The 19,585-nt window shown below is 36.9% G+C and overlaps 1 protein-coding gene across 2 annotated transcripts; it reads left to right on the plus strand.

The window, feature by feature from the left end:
- Positions 1 to 2,424: 2,424 nt before the first annotated feature.
- LOC145209368 (uncharacterized) lies at positions 2,425 to 19,268 on the plus strand. 2 transcript variants are annotated; one of them, XM_080079645.1, is made up of 7 exons: positions 2,425 to 3,365; positions 3,603 to 3,728; positions 4,069 to 4,214; positions 5,392 to 5,564; positions 7,394 to 7,607; positions 9,645 to 9,788; positions 17,775 to 19,268. In XM_080079645.1, exons 1-7 carry the CDS (start codon positions 2,546 to 2,548, stop codon positions 17,925 to 17,927), a joined length of 1,776 nt encoding a protein of 591 aa, XP_079935771.1. In that variant the 5' UTR covers positions 2,425 to 2,545; the 3' UTR covers positions 17,928 to 19,268. The 2 variants fall into 2 exon arrangements, with proteins under 2 accessions (XP_079935771.1, XP_079935772.1); XM_080079646.1 differs by lacking the exon at positions 9,645 to 9,788.
- Positions 19,269 to 19,585: the final 317 nt, after the last annotated feature.

Below are 19,585 nucleotides of genomic sequence, written 5' to 3' on the forward strand. Positions count from 1 at the left end.
AAAAGAGACCACAAATTGGGCTTTTCGAGTCGAAACTACTTGCTCTAACAAATATCTGTGCCAATTTATAGAAAAATATTAGGCGCGGAATGTATTTTTATTTTGTTCTGAACATTGGACCCTATACTGTGCATGCGTTTAAGTGTGAGCGACTTTTGCGACCATACATCGGTAAAAGTCATTTCGTTGGCAAATACGAAAAGAGACCATAAATTGGGCTTTACGAGTCGAAACTACTTGCTCTAACACACATCTGTGCCAATTTATAGAAAAATATTAGGCGCGGAATGTATTTTTTTTGTTCTGAACCTTATGCACTATACTGTACATGCGTTTAGGTGTGAGTGACATTTGCGAGTGTGACCATACGTCGGTAAAAGTCATTTCGTTGGCAAATACGAAAAGAGACCATAAATTGGGCTTTACGAGTCGAAACTACTTGCTCTAACACACATCTGTGCCAATTTATAGAAAAATATTAGGCGCGGAATGTAGGCTATTTTTATTTTGTTCTGAACATTATGCCCTATACTGTATATGCGTTTAAGTGTGAGCGACATTTGCGACCATACATCGGAAAAAGTCATTTCGTTGGCAAATACGAAAAGAGACCACAAATTGGGCTTTACGAGTCGAAACTACTTGCTCTAACAAATATCTGTGCCAATTTATAGAAAAATATTAGGCGCGGAATGTATTTTTATTTTGTTCTGAACATTGGACCCTATACTGTACATGCGTTTAGGTGTGAGCGACTTTTGCGACCATACATCGGTAAAAGTCATTTCGTTGGCAAATACGAAAAGAAACCATAAATTGGGCTTTACGAGTCGAAACTACTTGCTCTAACACACATCTGTGCCAATTTATAGAAAAATATTAGGCGCGGAATGTATTTTTATTTTGTTCTGAACATTATGCACTATACTGTACATGCGTTTAAGTGTGAGCAACATTTGCGAGTGCGACCATACATCGGTAAAAGTCATTTCGTTGGCAAATACGAAAAGAGACCACAAATTGGGCTTTACGAGTCGAAACTACTTGCTCTAACAAATATCTGTGCCAATTTATAGAAAAATATTAGGCGCGGAATGTATTTTTATTTTGTTCTGAACATTGGACCCTATACTGTACATGCGTTTAGGTGTGAGCGACTTTTGCGAGCAACCATCGGTAAAAGTCATTTCGTTGGCAAATACGAAAAGAGACCATAAATTGGACTTTACGAGTCGAAACTACTTGCTCTAACACACATCTGTGCCAATTTATAGAAAAATATTAGGCGCGGAATGTATTTTTATTTTGTTCTGAACATTGGACCCTATACTGTACATGCGTTAAGGGTGAGTGGCATTTGCGAGTGTGACCATACATCGGTAAAAGTTATTTCGTTGGCAAATACGAAAAGAGACCATAAATTGGGCTTTACGAGTCGAAACTACTTGCTCTAACACACATCTGTGCCAATTTATAGAAAAATATTAGGCGCGGAATGTATTTTTATTTTGTTCTGAACATTATGCACTATACTGTACATGCGTTTAAGTATGAGCGACATTTGCGACCATACATCGGTAAAAGTCATTTCGTTGGCAAATACGAAAAGAGACCACAAATTGGGCTTTACGAGTCGAAACCTCTTGCTCTAACACACATCTGTGCCAATTTATAGAAAAATATTAGGCGCGGAATGTATTTTTATTTTGTTCTAAACATTGGACACTATGCATTTAATCCAGTGTCACTCATGCATGACGAGAACAATGAGTCGGCCTTCCTGGTTATAGTGTTCGTTGAATATACCCTATATACACGTTTGTGTATGGGACGTTTTCTCCCATACCTCACAATGTCGATATTAGTACTTACCTGGACCACGTTTGCGTTTTGTTTGTTAAAATTAGAAAAAATTTTGGAAACTACACGCAGTGATGTGTAACGCTCATTAACAATTTTTGTACTTCGCATTTCGGCGAAATAATAATGGTCATTATTTGCATGGAAGAAAAATAAAAGCAACGATTCGCTTCAGTGGATTTTCTGCTTCTTCCCTTCCGAAAGAGGAGGAACCTTCATGGAGTTGTTCCTGACAGTTAAACTTAAAATGGACATTTGCAGCAAATTTTTGTTTATCAATTGGTACTTCAACGTTTTAGAAGACCTTACATATCGTTCGTTTCTCTGTTGTAGTAAAATCACAAAAGTGGAATAGATATGAATTGGCGCCGTGCCATCTCAACTTTGCTGGTGCTTAATATAGAGGTTAGGTAATATGAAAAAGCACTTAAAATGATGCATTAGATTTTAAAACGGTAGAAATGGTTTGTGAACCGAGTTGAATGATGCTGGTATCTATAACGAGCTGTATTGTATAAGGGAGAACTTTACTAAATCAAAATCATGTGTGTGTATGTTTAAAATTTATATTTTTCCTTTTGCAGGTGTATTTTTATACTGCATTTGCTTTTATAACAAACACAGTGTGTAACTGTAGCATCTGTTATTAAGTTCAGTGAGTTCATATGTGGTGAACAACCACGCCATGGACAAAACTGAGGATGGCCAAAAGCCGGTTGTTTTGCTGCAAAAACCTGAGGCTGAATCACGGCAAAGTGCTGCACCAAAGCGCAAACCATCACGGGAAAAAATTGCATCAGTAAATCTCCAAAGACTTGTTAGCTTACGAAAAGAAAACACTGTGAGAGCGCAACCCACTATTTACAACCGTGAGCATGAAGCAGAAAAAATGAACATTTTTCGATTTACTGAATCAAATATTATTTTGCATTCAAAACGAAAACGAAAGCTTCGTGAAAATATCCAAGATGAAGTACCAGTTATGCTAAAAAAACACAAGAAAAAAAAGAAAAAAAAAGTTTTACTGAATGGAATGACCACCAATGAGGGCACACACCCAAAAGTTACAATGTTATCAGCAACGTCACACAACTTATTGCCAAGCTCTGGTCAGAATAATAATCACAAGTTATCCCAAAATCCACAGAAGAAACATAATAAAAAGGCACCAAAAAAGGATTTAAAAAAGAAATCTCACAATGGTACAGAGAAAGACAACAGTAACACAGCTAGAAAAAAAGAAAATGGTCTTAAGATAAAACTGTTAAAATCACAGAGTGCAATACCTGTAAAAAAGCAGTCATGTAAAACTGTTTTTAAGCCTATTGTTATAAGGACAGGTCCTACTTCAAGTAAGCAAAGTGATACCAAGGAAAAGCCCAATAACCATAAGAATGGTTTAGTTTTGCTTGGTGGTTTCAGTCAATCACCAGGAAAAACTTTGATTTCTGGGGCTAAAAAGAAGTCTTCAAATTCAACAAAGATTTTGTTTCCACAAAAACCAGGTAAAATATTTTTTAGATTGTTCTACATTGTACAATCATGGAAATTTGCACCATCAACAAACCTTCACCATTAACAACCCTGGTTTGTCAAGTTTACGAATGTTTTGAAAAGACACTGTTGTAATAAAATACAGCATTGTCAAAATCAAATACTATAATAGTAAAAAAACAGCTTTTGACAATCAAAATAACTAGTTTACAATTCTGTGTTTTACGTTTGTTACAATTCTTTTTAAGATTTCTGTGCACAAACTGAGAAGATTCATCATTTTAAAAACTCACCACGTATTGAAATGCATAACAGTGTATCAAAGTTTTCCCTCCAACCAAAATATGAGGAAATCAGTGTCAAGCATTTTGAAGGTTAGAGTGTACTTTCCTACTTATTCTACTTACGACTGTTACAAATATCATATATATACATAACATTTTAGTTTAGTTGCTTAATGGTATAATTAATCTTTTCCTAAAGAAAAATATAAAAAATCTGTCTGAGATATTAATCTTATTTTTTTCAGTCAACGAATTTTGTTGTGATTTTGTCTGCATGGTTGTACCAGTAATGGAGTTGTATACTCTGTGGAAAAACTACATTTTTTAAAAAAGAAAATCTTTCATAAATGTATACCCTTTATTCTGCATGTGAAAAAACTCCCCTTCATACTGCATTTTAAATTAACAACATGTAACCATTTGTATGCAGGTTATGTACATGTTACCATATGTCCAAAAAAGGAACAGAGATGTCGATTTAACCCCCTTGACCCTGATGATGATGAAATTGTCACTAAAGATGTCAGTACTCGACAGGAAACATCTCCTGCAGTATATAATTGCTTCACTCCTGCAGTAAGAAATACATGTTGGAAATATTAGGCCTTTTTGTCTTTTATGCAGTTTTTTGAGCCTGTGGTATTTACAGTTATTATCTTCAACAATATGTTTGCGAACTTTTTGCGAGCAACCAGTGTTTAATATATTGATTTAAATTGCTATCTCTATGTTAACAAGTTGAAATTTGAGAGATACCATACTTCAGTTTACTCCTATTATTACAAGGTGTTTGTGCTGGTGCCTGACAGGTGGACAATCAAATCAGTTGTTACTTGCTACATAATGCTGGTCAGCAGTGTCCTACATTGTATTGATTTGCGTTCAGTGCTGGTCATGTCTGTGATGCAATCGTTATTACCGCGTTATTCTGTTTCGCTGGGTGTTACGTGGTTGCTCATCTACTCAAGCATTTTGTATTTACCTTACATTGTTCCCCGGCACACTAAGGAAATTGGATGGTTTGACATTATATTGTTCCCTCACTTGCCCTCTGAACGGCCACTTCAATGCATATTTGCATTCTTACAAGGGAAAATATGCAAATGTGCATAAAAATGTTTTATAGTGGAGGGAAGTTCAGTGTCAACTAATGTGTGGTGTTAATAGCACATGAACTATCACAAAGGTTACTAAATGGTAACGTGTTTGAAAAGAGCGGATCTTAATTAATTTCATGAAAAAAACTTGGACTACTATTACGTTATAGAGCCGTTGCTAGCCACCTTGTGTTATATCAGTCCACTGTAAACAGCGGTAATTCGGCCATTTTTGGAACGTTTATGCAAAAAAAATGAATTAGAAGGCAACCACGACCTTTGTATTTATTCCGCTTACATCAAGCTTGTGCATTCAGACAGGTTAATTTTACGTGTGTCGCGTCATTAGGCATTAATCACATTATAAGTACGTCACCATCAGTATTTGTAGGATAGCGATTTCTACATTGGGCTTTAGAATTGACGTGGTTTACTAACTTATGCGTTTTTATGTGAAACTGCGTTACCTGCAGTTCTGCATTTATTCACGTGTCAAATGGTAGCAACAATAAACTTCGGTCGTTTTGTCTACAGACTGCCTCGTAGGCAATGGGGACACATTGTTTTGCGGGGCCTTACGCAAAACGTATTTAAAATCCATTTAAAACGTACACAAACGATATCGCATTTAATTCTAATGCCGAATGTTTGTGTAGATGTTGGACGAATTGATCACAGCCTTTGAACGAGCTCAGAATGGATCATGCAAAGCTGTGTTGCTGTCATCCGTCGGGCCTATGTTTTCTGCCGGGTTCGACCTGCGCTATTTTACATATCACGCCTGCAACTGTGACAAAGAAAAGCTTTCTCTTGCTGTTGAACTGATAAGGTAATATTTTCTGTTGCTGGTTTTCAGTTTTAAACCTAATTGAGTAGAGTCTGTAAAATTATTATGACAGCATTACTAATTGGCAAAGCACGCTGGCATCAATATTTTTCGTGTTGACCTATTGCGAGCGAGACAAAAAGCGCCTTATATAGCTGTACCTCTGGGATTTGGACTGCCTAAATTTGCATTTAACAGGACGGTAATAATCCTTATTATATGATTCAATGCCAAAGACAGCCAATTTTTACTGTCCAACTGGCGTATTTCCATTTTTTTAAAGAAAGAATAGATTCAGCCAATATAAATTCACACGCACAAACCAAGGTCGTACCTAATTTGTGTACAGTAACTTTTGTCCTCGTTTGGCCTACCTGTTAACTGAGGCATAAATGTGAATATTTATGAACATACTTCGTAATCATTATGGATGCACTGTAAAGCGTTTAAAGGCATTTTGTACAGAATTTTTTCAATCGCATAAAATGTTTTTAATTGGCAAAAAAGTAAAAAAGTGAGTGTAAAGTAAATGATGACCTCTTTGGTTGCATCTGAATATTTCCTCTAAAATAAGCATTCAACATGTATTCGGCGGCTGAACAGACTATGACAGGCGTGTACAACCTGTGGACGAGAGGACACTTTGCGTAACACATGTATTTAAAATATATACACTGGCGGCCAAGCAAGAAATCTTTTGCAATTGGTATTTGGTTTTTAAAACTGGCCTGACAGAACTAGGTTTATTACAGGCCAAGTAGACACACATGCGGTACAGCTGACATTTTATAGACTCACATTGTGTGAATTCAATACGGAGCAAACTTGCGACAACATGCAAAAAATATATATTGACGTCATAAACAGTCAGACTGGTTGGTAAGTCGTTGAGTTAAATCTGTGAAGTTGGACATTAATTAAATCTATAGCAGATTGGCGGTCGTTGTTGGGCACCCCTGAACTAGGACAAATGGTTATAAATACGTTTTTAAAACGATTACTTAACTTTTATGTAACCAAAAAACATTGTGAATTTCCCATTATAGGGGCAGCTCTTTCTAAGTTGTTTTCGTGAAAACTGCTACACCAGGTTCAACCGATTATTCATCCTTTTGACCAAATACCAATTTGACCTGATGAATTAGGCGCGTTTAATGCATCATGGATTATAATTGGCAGCACTTCGCAGTAATCTGGCAACTAATTTGTCACATCTTAAACCAAAATGCCGCTGTCATCAGTTGTTCCGAAATCATTGCTCCGCTTTGGAAAATATAAAGGGTTTTAAAACAAGGTTTAAAAATTACGTTTTGCTTGTAAAAACAGACAACCTAAAATGAAACGCTTTTTAGGCGACCCATACGAAACACTGGTTTAGGACGACTTACTAAGTTAAGTAACCGTTTGTGGTTGGAATTTGGGTTAAAGTTGACGACTAAAAAAAACTAGGCTTTCCAAATCGAATCCCTAACGTTATGGCTTAGAAAAACAGTGCTTAAGTAGAAATCGTCCTGGACCAACGCGCACTCATTTATAGACGATTTCAGTTGCGGATAAAATCTGGTTTATAACTGAGGATTCCATTTATCAGCAAAATCGATTTTTATTTATTACATTGCATAACAAAAAACAGACTGATTGAAGTGTACTGAAAGCTCCAGTTTATTATGTGTTAGTGCTTAGAATTATATTCGAATTTCAAATTTACTGAAGTGTTTTGAGCTAGTTTTGTCAGCGAAATGTGAAATATACTACTTTTGACTGCGAAGTTACGATATTAATCTGATTTAAATGGATGCATACCATAATTATGACTGAACGTTTTTGCACAGAAAATTTGTAGATCTCCTCATCCACTTCACGAAACCGATCATAGTGGCGGTACAAGGTCCAGCAATCGGGCTGGCCGCTTCCATGTTATGTTTATGTGACATTGTTCTCGCCGATGAAGTTAAGACAACCTTTCACTTTCCGTATACTCAGCAAGGGATTTCACCAGATTGTTGCTCGACACACTTACTGCCTGCCCTGCTCAAACCTCCAATGGTATGTCTAGCTAACATACTATACAGAACTGTACAAAAAAGGGGCCCGGACCCGACAGTGCAGACCTGAACCCTTTTTTTACAAAACTCATATAATGTAGAGTGAAATAGGGCCTTAAAATTTGGCCCTAGCCCGACAATGCAAGGCTGAAACCCAGCCCGAACCCAAAATCCGTATTAAGTCTTATAGTTAATGCTATTGCAGCACAAATGATGCAGAGTGTATTAGGCCCGGAAAATGCCGAGCTTATTTCAACTCAAACCCAAATCCATGCCAAACCCGACCCAGAAAGACCGGCCGAACCCGACCCGACTTATAACTCTGCTATCGTAACATTTTGGGCTATTTAAATATCTGGTGTGGCATAAAAAATATTTTGAAATCCCTGTATTTCCGAGTATGTTAACAGATTATAAGCATTTAAAGTTAAATATGTTAAAGCTTCTATGTTGATATTAAGTGGTAGGCTTGGTCTGGGTTTTTGTTTTTGAAACTTCATCACTCTGACATCAGTGGTATCGGATATAAATTCTAACTGATAGTAAGGTCTTAACATGTTCGTTGTAACGTCGTTTGTCACTACTTCAATACGATTGTTGTGGATACAATAATCTCAGGTTCTACAACCCTGATATCAATCGCACATTTATTTGTGAAGAAGCTCGTTATTATGGGTCCCCTTCCCTGAAGGGGACACATATTGATTTTACTCGAATTGTTTTTGTTTTTTTCTTTTGTTTTCTTCCTTTTTTTTCTTCCCAAAGTTTGTCCGACTCGTTTTTCCATCAAATGTTTGATGGATTTGGCTGAAATTTACACAGATGGTAGATATAGTTATGTAGATGTGCATCCCACTTTGTTTTTGTTGATAACCCCAGTATTTACCCCGCTAGGCCCCTAAAATGGGTATTTTTACCCAAAGTTTGTCCGACTCGTTTTTCCATCAAATGTTTGATGGATTTGGCTGAAATTTACACAGATGGTAGACATAGTTATGTAGATGTGCATCCCACTTTGTTTTTGTTGATAACCCCAGTATTTACCCCGCTAGCCCCCCAAAATGGGTGAGTTTTTAAACAGTGTCAGAATTGGCTGAAATTTGGATTTCTTGAAAAGTATGCCGTTTATAGGTGTCGATTGTTGTGTTCAACCCTGTAGTCCTAACATTTACCCCACAAGCCCCTAAAGTGTAAAACGTATTTGTATGTTACTGGGCACCACAAACGAAAGATTTCTTTGGCGCAATAGTGTTACAAGGGCAAGCAGTTGTATGTTGCTCGTTGGTGGGTTGCTTGGTGGTCGTTTTTGCGCCATGGCAGTTAGGGGCTTGTTAATAGCCCTATGACGTCAGAAACATTAACGGTTGTTGCTCAAAACACCTCTAGTGGTCGAAATTTTAAACATTGGCGGATTGGGCTGAAATTTTGCAGTACTATTGATTGAGTCATTGTAGTTTTTATATATTTTTTAATTTCTGTGTCGAACCCAATTAGTTACCCTACTAGCCCCCTAAAATGGGTCAGTTTTTCAAAAACGTTAAATAGGACATACTTCAAACAATATCTGGGGTGAATCTAATTTTATAGTTTGTATTCTACATAGCACTATTATTTAAGCCCAGTGCCGATCACTGTGTTTTACCTTACAACACCCGACTTTCTCATGGTTATCTCTTGAATTGCATTATTTTCAACTTTGCATGTGTGGGGACCCATGAGTTTTTGCCTGCAGAAACGACTAAAGTTATAAAAGACGGTGACTAATATGGGACCCAATACAAAATAAGCATAGGAAATATATTTATGTTTTAAAATAGGTTATAGTGTATATGCAAGGGCAATATGTGCTAAGCCACCCTTCTAGTTGTACTTAAAAAATACCTTTGTCCTGCAGTACCATTGAAGACGTAATATTGCTGTCAGAACCGGCATCACCTTTCTTAGATCAATAAAAACAATTTGTTTCGAACTTAAGGTCATATATTACTGTTGGTGAGCAATGTTGTGCGCAATACCAGTTCAAAGAAGTATTTTGCAGGCGAACGCACTTTTGTATGGTAACCGCACTCTTACGCCCAACGAAGCACGTGATCATGGAATTGTGTCAGAGGTGCTTCCTCACGACTCCTTCATGCGTCACGTAATTCCACGTGTACGTGATGTATGCTCGTCGGCCCTAGTGGTGAGTGAAAATTTGGCTGTATTTTGTTGAATAAGAATGCTTAAAAGCGAAAATTATTAAAAATGAGTTTCGGCCACTATGTGGATTTATACAACCGAGATGCAAAATCTGTTGATCATTGACACCTTTTGTTTTGTCTGTTTGCTGATGTGTTGCTTTCCTTTGCTGGCCAAATAAAGGTTCAATCTCCCAGTTACATGGCAAAAGGTATTGATCCTTTGATTTATGGATAGCTAGTCTGATGCTACATGCAGTATTTTACTGCTATTGTGTGTTTTCTTGCATTATTCAGGCCGTGCCTTTTCGGTTTCGGTACAACTTTAAATATATTGTGTATGTGCATAAATGTGTACGTCAGACTAACCCGGTCGTCATAAGGTAACTGTCCGGTTGACTTAAGTTTGACGAGAGGTTGCTTTAGGTCACTTGACACAATAAAGACCGATTTGTGTCAAAACCTGGCTATTAGAAACTTAGAAACTGTAATTATGGGTCCCCTTCCCTGAAGGGGACACATATTGATTTTACTAAAAATGTTGTTGTTGTTTTTCTTCTTTTTTTTCTTCTCCCCAAAGTTTGTCCGACTCGTTTTTCCATCAAATCCTTGATGGATTTGGATGAAATTTACACAGATGGTAGATATAGTTATGTAGATGTGCATCCCACTTTGCTTTTGTTGATAACCCTAGTATTTACACCACTAGCCCCCTAAAATGGGTATTTTTTGCCCGAAGTTTGTCCTACTCGTTTTTCCATCAAATGTTTGATGGATTTGGCTGAAATTTACACAGATGGTAGATGTTGTTATGTAGATGTGCATCCCACTTTGTTTTTGTTGATAACCCCAGTATTTACCCCGCTAGCCCCCTAAAATGGGTATTTTCCCCCCGAAGTTTGTCCTACTCGTTTTTTCATCAAATGTTTGATGGATGTGGCTGAAACTTATACAGATGGTAGATGTAGTTATGTAGATGTGCATCCACTTTGTTTTTGTTGAGAACCCCAGTATTTACCCCGCTAGCCCCCTAAAATGGGTATTTTTCCCCGAAGTTTGTCCAACTCGTTTTTCTATCAAATGTTTGATGGATTCGGCTGAAATTTACACAGATGGTAGATGTAGTTATGTAGATGTGCATCCCACTTTGTTTTTGTTGATAACCCCAGTATTTACCCCGCTAGCCCCCTAAAATGTTTTTTCCCCGAAGTTTGTCCTACTCGTTTTGCCATCAAATGCTTGATGGATGTGGCTGAAACAGATGGTAGATAAAGTTATGTAGATGTGCATCCCACTTTGTTTGTCCGGATAACCCTAGTATTTACCCCGCTAGCCCCCTAAAAGGGTTGAGTTTGTAAACAATGTCAGAATTGGCTAAAATTTTTATAGCTTGTAAAGTATGCCAATTATCGTTATTGCGCCATTGCAGTTTGGGGGTTGTTAACAGCCCTTTGATGTCAGAAACATTAACGGTTGTTGCTCAAAACACCTCTAGTGGTTGAAATTTTAAACGTTGGCAGATTGGACTGAAATTTTGCAGTACTATTGATTGAGTCATTGTGGTTTCCTACTTTTAAGTTTGTGTGTGTTGAACCTCCATTAGTTATCCTACTAGCCCCCTAAAATGAGTTTTTTTAATTTAAATAGTTTGTACTCCATATAGCATATTTAAATATGCACAGTACCAATCACTGTGTTTGTCTTCACAATACCAAACTTACTCATTGTTATCTATTGAAATGCATTATCTACAACTTTGCATGTGTGGGGACCCATGAGTTTTTGCTTGCAGAAACAACCAAGGTTATAAAAAACGATGGCTAATATGGGACTCAATACAAAATAAGCATAGAAAATATATTTATGTTTTAAAATAGATCATAGTGTATGTGCATGGGCAATATGTGCTAAGCCACCCTTCTAGTTTTGTATTGTAATAAATATATCTATCCTTTAGATCAGTGGCCTTCAACCGGTGTGCACGGTGCACCCTAGGGTGCATCACAAACTTTTAATGAACCATTAGTATTTGACTGTCAGGATGTTAGAAAAAAGATGTAGGTTTCAAATGATGTGAACCAAGGTAAACTTTTTTAATGTTTTATCCCCGTGTCAAGTTTGATAGTGTCTGCTTTACAGTCGGGTTATATTAGGACATCGAGTTTTGGCTTTTTCTCCGGTGTTTCACAGCAAATTCGCGAACATATGCTTGGAGTATTGGTAGCAATTCAAGCAATTTTTGCGAGCTCCGCTCGGTTTGATTGACATGATGATATGCATAATGATTTTTCATATCGCTTTTATCTCAGTTAACCTTTTTAAGTAAACAGGGTGCATGAGTTCGTCACAACAACTTTAAGGGTTCACCAAGCCCAAAAAGGTTGAAGAGCACTGCTTTAGATTAAACTTCTGAAGGAATTGTTCATAATTATGGGCCCCCTTCCCTGAAGGGGACACATATTGTTTTTGTCTATATTTTTTTTCTTTTTTTCCGCCTAAGGCGGATTTGTTCCCACGTTTTGGTCAAGAAAGAATGGTTCAAACTTTTTCAAATTTACACACATTATAGATATTGGTCTAAATATAGTCCATGTGAATTTTGACCCCGTTTGATCCCTCGGTTCACCCACAGCCCCCCAAAACGTGAAATTATTAAAACGGCAATACTTGCTTAAGTACTTCATTTAGGAGTTATATGCTTTGTTGTTTGGTGCAATATAAGGTATTTCAAAGAATTTTGTACCTTAAAAAAAGGATTTACCCATTTTCACCCCTTAAACCCCAAAATATTCGTTTCTGTGTAACGCTGATTTGTTAAATGCGTTTGGTCAAGAAAGAGTGCTTTAAATTTATTCAAATTTGCACAGATGTTAGTTATTGTTCCGAATTTGATCCTCCTGAAGTTTGACCCCAAACGACCCAGCGGTTCACCCACGAACCACCAAAACGAAAAAAATTAAAACGGCTGTGCTGACCCAATGACGTAATCTGAGGGTTTCATGCTTTGTTGGTTGGTGCAATGTAAGCTATTCCAAAGAATTTTGTAACTGTTTATTGGATTCACCCATTTTTACCCCTTAAACCCCAAAATAATAAGTTTTAGGCCAGAAATGCAAGTCCTAATGTGCTGAAATGTTGAACAATTGTTTGCAATAGGTTATTCGTTTGGTATTTAAAAATTTGCCTTATTCGGCCAAATAGTTACTTTTACAGCCCATAATATGTGTACACTGTCAGTCAGAGAGAAGTCTTAACTCTCAAGGTAGTAATTGACTTGTTTACGATTAAGGCGGTCGAATGCAGCGGGAGTGCTCAGCTTGACGTCTGGACGGACGTTTTACGAGACAGTCGTGTTGGTGATTAGAAATCAGCTGTTTTTGCACAGCTATGCTATGTCGTTTTATTAGGTTATCAAGCACATTTTCAGTTTTGGAAAATTGTGTTTGAGAACTGACCTTGAACGACAATATCAAGGTCAAAGCATGAGATTAAATTGGAAGTATTTTTCCTGTTCTTATTTACTGTTTTTTTTTTTGTAATTATATGACAATAATGATGCAAAAAGAATACGGACAAAACTTTTAAAGTTGGGTTAAGGCTAAAGTTGGTTAAGTTTTTCCTTAAGAATCTAAAAATAACCAGGATGTTTGTTTACCATAAATCCGCACAAACGCGCGTCTGGGGACCCATTCATCATACGTGTAGATCAAATGATGTGTTTAGTAAATTGGTAAATATCTAACAATGATTGTGCCCTATTTTTACTGTTACCAAATCGCATGTGCATATGTGTGGGTACCTATTAGATTATGCTTGCAGAAACAATTATGTTATAAAGTGCCAGGATAAAGATAGGGACCCAATGAAATGTAGGTGCCAAATATATATCCATTATAAATATAGTAAATGGTATATGTGATACATCGTTAAATATGATGTAGTTTATATATACTGGCAATATATAGCCTAAAATAAATGAACTTTTAGAAAATGTCTGAATTATATGAAATTTTGCAAAGTTTATTAAACATACTTAGTCCTCAAATGTTATGTTTTGCCCTGTAGCACCACAACTTAACCAACTAATTCCTAAAATAGGTTACCCTTTTCACAATGTTCGAATTGAATGAAAACCAGATAGCTTGTAAAATTTGCTATTTATTTTTTGTTTTACCTCATTATGCCACTACTTACTCCTTCGTTTCTTTGAAAAGGAACGTTAAATAGGACATACATCAAACAATATGTGGGGTGAATCTAAATTTATATATGACCAAGTATTGCTCATCCAGCAGTTTTATTGTAAACAATCGACGTTTCGACGTCCTATACAAGACGCCTTCATCAGGATAATGACATAACTTGCAGGACAAATTTCTTTTAAAGCGACAAAATGCAAACCACACACATGTATCTTTATATAGTATATAGTTTGTACTCTGCTAAATTTATATAGTTTGTACTCTGCATAGTATTATTATTTAAGCCCAGTGCTGATCACTGCGTTTTACCTTACAACACTAAACGTTCACATGGTTATCTCTTGAAATGCATTATCTACAACTTTGCATGTGTGGGGACCCATGAGTTTCTGCTTGCAGAAACAACTAAGGCAGGGGTGGCCAACCCGCGGCTCGCGAGCCGCATGCGGCTCTTTGCCTGGTTTTATGCGGCTCTTGCGTTGTTGTGGAAGTTTGCGGCCACTGCGGATTTTTTGGTTAGTTTGTGGCTATTACATTTTGCTTTTAAATAAGCTTACTATCGGTTTGGCCACAAATCTTGCCTTGAAACTGCAACCTGATTAGGCAAATGGCTTGATTATGATGGCACATATTCAATTGTTGAACAATGAATGATTCCTCATTGTTTCGTACAATACAAATAAGACACAAAGCAACAGCAATATTTACAACAACATGTTCCAAAATTAATAATGTTTCAATCCGTTGTTTTTCGGGTTATGACCAACGTTATTTTATGGGCAGTCTGTCTCTTGGTCGTGGCTTCGAGTTGAGCGATTGTTGTTGTTGAATACATTAGTGACGTCGCAATGAATTTAGTTTCACCACTTTGCATTTTTGTAAAACTCGACGCCTACTTTGGGGCGTGCGCGTTGGATGAAAGTACGGCAAAGTTCAAAGCAGGGAAAATCATTTAAGTAAACGATTTTTGTCAAGTTAGCCTTCAAAATGGCAGAGAAAAAAGATTTCAGTATCTCACCAGACATGAATCTCACCGCACGTTACTGATAGTAAGAGAAAAAAAGGATATTTTAATTTGTATGTTTTTGTTTGTGGGAATGGTTAAAATCAGAGCTTGTGTGTAAGACAGTGCAAATCATTCATTGTTAAAATGACTGGCCCTTGGTCTGTACAAATCAAATTGGGTCATTATTATGTTTGTGTGCGACATTTAGAATAAATCTGGCTAATACAGGTCGCTCATGTTGGCCTATGTGTGTAATGTGGCTCTTTGTGGTAACACAATAACAAATGTGGCTCTTAGGCATTGACCGGTTGGCCACCCCTGAACTAAGGTAATAAAATACAGTAGATGGTATGGGACCCAATATAAAATAAGCATAGGAAATATATCAATGTTTTAAAATAGGTTATAGTGTATATGCAAGGGCAATATGTGCTAAGCCACCCTTCTAGTTTATAATTGTTGGTCTTCTTTTCCTTTTTCGTGTAGTGCAGAAAATGCTTGTGATGTAAAAAACACACATAATGAGGAATATTTTAATGTACACTGTAATTGGCAATTCGTATATACACGTGTGAGAGGCAGACATGGGGTCGAATACACGCGTCCTTTATTCGAATACTTTACGAATACTTGCATGACTGTATTCGAATTGATGAATACTTTGGTAATTTTTGAGTGACAACAATTCGAATGGTATTCGAATAAAACGAGTTAAGTATTTGTATTCATGAATTGTTGACCAAACTACAATGACAAGTAATTCGAATACTATTCGAATAAACCAAGGCATGTATTCGTATTCATGAATTCTACGCACTTTTTGAAGTTCGGCAATTCGAATTGTATTCGAATAAAACGTGTCAAGTATTAGTATTCATGAATAGTTGACCAAAAAACAACAACGTGTAATTCGAATACTATTCGAATAAACACCAAACGTGTATTCGTATTATTTGAAAGAAATAAAAGCACTCCGAAATCTGAAAGGTATTCGATCAAAAAGTAACATGGGTTTATGAATTGCAAATTTATTGGTAAAAATGTAAACCAAAGAGCTTTTTTGCCACATTAGCTTGACTGACTTAAGTCTCCGCTATATAAATTTCACCAAATTTACATGAGATGTTTGCTTCATGAACACGCTACACCTGTCATGTGCTGAGAACAGTCTATGTTGCAAGCTTTGTAACACAATTCCATTTATGTAACGTCACAATTAAACTTCTATGTGTCATTGTTTCGTAACATTAACAAAAACTTGTCAAATCAGGTCACATTCACTGCCAATTTAAATTGTATTCGAATCGATTTGGCAAAAATATGTAGGAAAATATTCTCGAATACCCCTAGTCTGGAGGTAATTGACAATTCGACTTGTATTCGTACAAATGTAGTCATGTATTCGATTTTACGAATTGTTAGCTTGTCAACGACTGACAACAATTCGAATTGTATTCGTAAAAAATATCGTGTATTCGAATTTGCAAATTCTTAGATTGGCAAAAACCTACAACAATTCGAATTGTATTCGAATAAATTTACTCAAGCTTTTGTATTCATGAATTGTTGGTTCAAAAGATAACATCAACTATTCGAATTGTATTCATGCACTATCGAACGAAAGCCAAAATCATTCGAATACAGCACGAAGGTGGCAAAACCTGTATTCCAATGCATTCGAATACGAATTGCCCCATGTCTGGTGAGAGGTCCCTTTTTTAAAATGCAATAACAATTACGTTGTCAAATGCCAGAGAAAACAGGGAGTACTGACCCAATTTAAATTAGGTAACAGATATGTCGTTCGAATCCCACCACAGTTTAGATCAGTGGTTCTCAATTTGTGGTCCGTGATGACTTTTTGGGTGGTCCACTAAATTTGTTGATAAACTAGAGATGATTGCATATTATATATTTGAAAGAGATCAAAATGTTAGCTGTTAATAGTTGTATCACACTTCTAAAAAATCGGTTTTAAGAACTATGTTTCAAGCCCAAATGGTTGTTTCGTATGTCTACTTCAATCTTGCTCCAAAAAGAAATGATCCAGGATATAATTTTTACTTAGCCCAGTGGTGGCCAAACTACGGCCCGCGGGCCGCATCCGGCCCCCAGTCCTGTTTCATCCGGCCCGCCAAACACCTTGCCTGGTTTTTTTCCAAGCACCATATTTACCACTGTGAACAAGCAGTGCAACAGCGCTGGCTGCTACTAGCAGTAGCTTGTGCGTTGTTATTTTTAGAATAAATGCCCTTGCAGCGTTAATTTTAATAAAGATGGCAACCAGTTACGACAAATTTTACGTAAATCTCATTTAATCCGGCCCTCCAGTGGCAAGACAGTTGCAAATTTGGCCCTCTGGTAAAAAAGTTTGGCCACCCCTGACTTAGCCGGTGGTCCATGACCCGAAACGAGTTGAGAACCAATGGTTTATGTTTGCAGCCTATGCCTTTTTGTTTAGGAATGCTTGGTTACTTACAGTTAAAGGTGTACCACAAACTGTACAATGTCTGGCAATAAAACTTATGTGAATGTATCAAAAGCGAATTTATTGGGATATTAGATTGCGGTCCGAGCCTGTTGGCCAATTAGTTACATCACTTCTATAGATCATTCCTCCACATACAACAAGTGGATTTAGAAATATTTTTTTAATCGGTTTATGGCACTTGCTTGCAGTGTACGTAAGAATTTGAACCACACCACACGGCGTTAAAGTTTTATCTGTGATCAATTGTTTTTAAGATCTCACAATATAACGTATACTATTTTTATGTCGACAGTCTTTGAGCGCCACCAAGCGACTGATGCGCTCAAGCCAACTTTCCCAACTCGTCTATGCAAATGAGTGCGAAAATCGCGCCCTTCGAAAATGTCTGTCATCGCCGGATTGTCTGCGAACAATGCATGATTACGTAACAAATAATTTTTCGTAACTCTTTTTAAAGAAACCCCACAGCCTCCTATTTACCTTATTTTTCACAATGCATTGTTGGGCGTAGGAATTTTAACGAGAATTTCTATCTTCTATCTTTTAGCTGTTTGGTTTGCGCAAACGTTTATGACATTATATTGCAGTCTTTATACAAACGAAAAAAATTACAACAATTGTTCTTTTTTTAAATTGTTTGGCATAACTTTATCGTTAAATTTATGGAAAGTTCTCTTCTATTTCGTAAACTGCTCTGTTTTTATTAAGTTATTTAAACTTGTGAAATGGAAAAATGTGATGTTACTTTAATGTCGACTCAAAGTTATATGAATGGGTTGATTATTTCGACAAAACGTCAAAAATTTAAAGGTATGCTCAACCGTTGCAGGGTTGGCATCGAAACAACTGTTGTGGTTCATATTTTGTGAGTGTTCATTCGAACCTTATCGTATTGTTACATGTACAGTCCACATGTTACGTCAGTTCATCACTGCCTTTTCACTGTACTCCGATATTAATCAACAGTTCAAAGTGGTGGTTATGTCGAAAAACAAAAGAAAACTGCTTCAAATTATCGGTTTAGTAGTTATTACGTATCTGATCTGATCAATTTTGGTTCTTAACAAATGCTAATGTATTTTAAATGTGCTGAACTAGTATAGGTCCGTTTTATTAGATTTTAACTGTTATTTTTGCCTCCTCGACTTTTAGCATTACGACAGCACGCCCTTTTATTAACATTTTACAATGTACGGGATATTTTGATTCAGGCCTGCTACTGTTTTCATTATAATGTTGAAAGTTGCGTCTTGACTTGTTGTTGATTTATAAATCTTGTTCGATTATTTATTTTTCCATCCTTGCCTGTCCCTTGAAGTGATTTGCTGTTTTACAAAACCGCTGTTTTCGCGGAAAACCCTTAAAAATCAGCTTTGATACCACTGCGTCAACTGCAGTATCGTCCCGTTGTCTTAAAAGGTAAACAGTTGCCGAATTTGAGTAACAGCAAAAACCATCACTACCTCTGTCGAAACGCCCCGACGTAACCATGGCGCATGCCTAATGTCATTATATTGCTTGACAACGTCGTTATACTTGAAATATTTGATGACGTCACACATGTATATGACGTATCGAGCATTCAATTACGTGTTCGACAGATGATGATGTTCAACAGCACTGTCCTGGCCACTATTATTTGAATGTCTTTTTTATGTGCAGAGATGAATGTCGGCAAACTGTTTGTTGTTGTTTTTCATCTCTAGTCACCCTTTATCCGCTACTTTAGATCACCCATAGTCTGTGTTATTATGGGGTGAGACAAAAAATAAATCTGTTCAATTCATATTGATGTTATTTGTGAAGTACACCTAGGAATCCTGTAAAAATATCTACTTCAACGCAGTTATACTATATATCAATACGTACGAGCAGTGGCGTAGCCAGGGAGGGGTCAAAGGGGCCATGGCCATAGGCGTCGATTTTTTAACTATTGGCAAAATTTTCGGGGAGACCTTTTCATGTTTTGAAAACATCCATCAGCCGTTAAAACCCAAAATATTAGGAACACAAAGCAGTTGCGTTAACTGGTCCGTTGTCCTGGCGATCGCACGATCTAAGTTATGACCCATATTGGGTTGCACGTAACGAAACAAAGCTCGC

Source organism: Phallusia mammillata, chromosome 1, assembly GCF_965637545.1.
Source record: "Phallusia mammillata chromosome 1, kaPhaMamm4.hap1.1, whole genome shotgun sequence".
NCBI lineage: Eukaryota > Metazoa > Chordata > Ascidiacea > Phlebobranchia > Ascidiidae > Phallusia > Phallusia mammillata.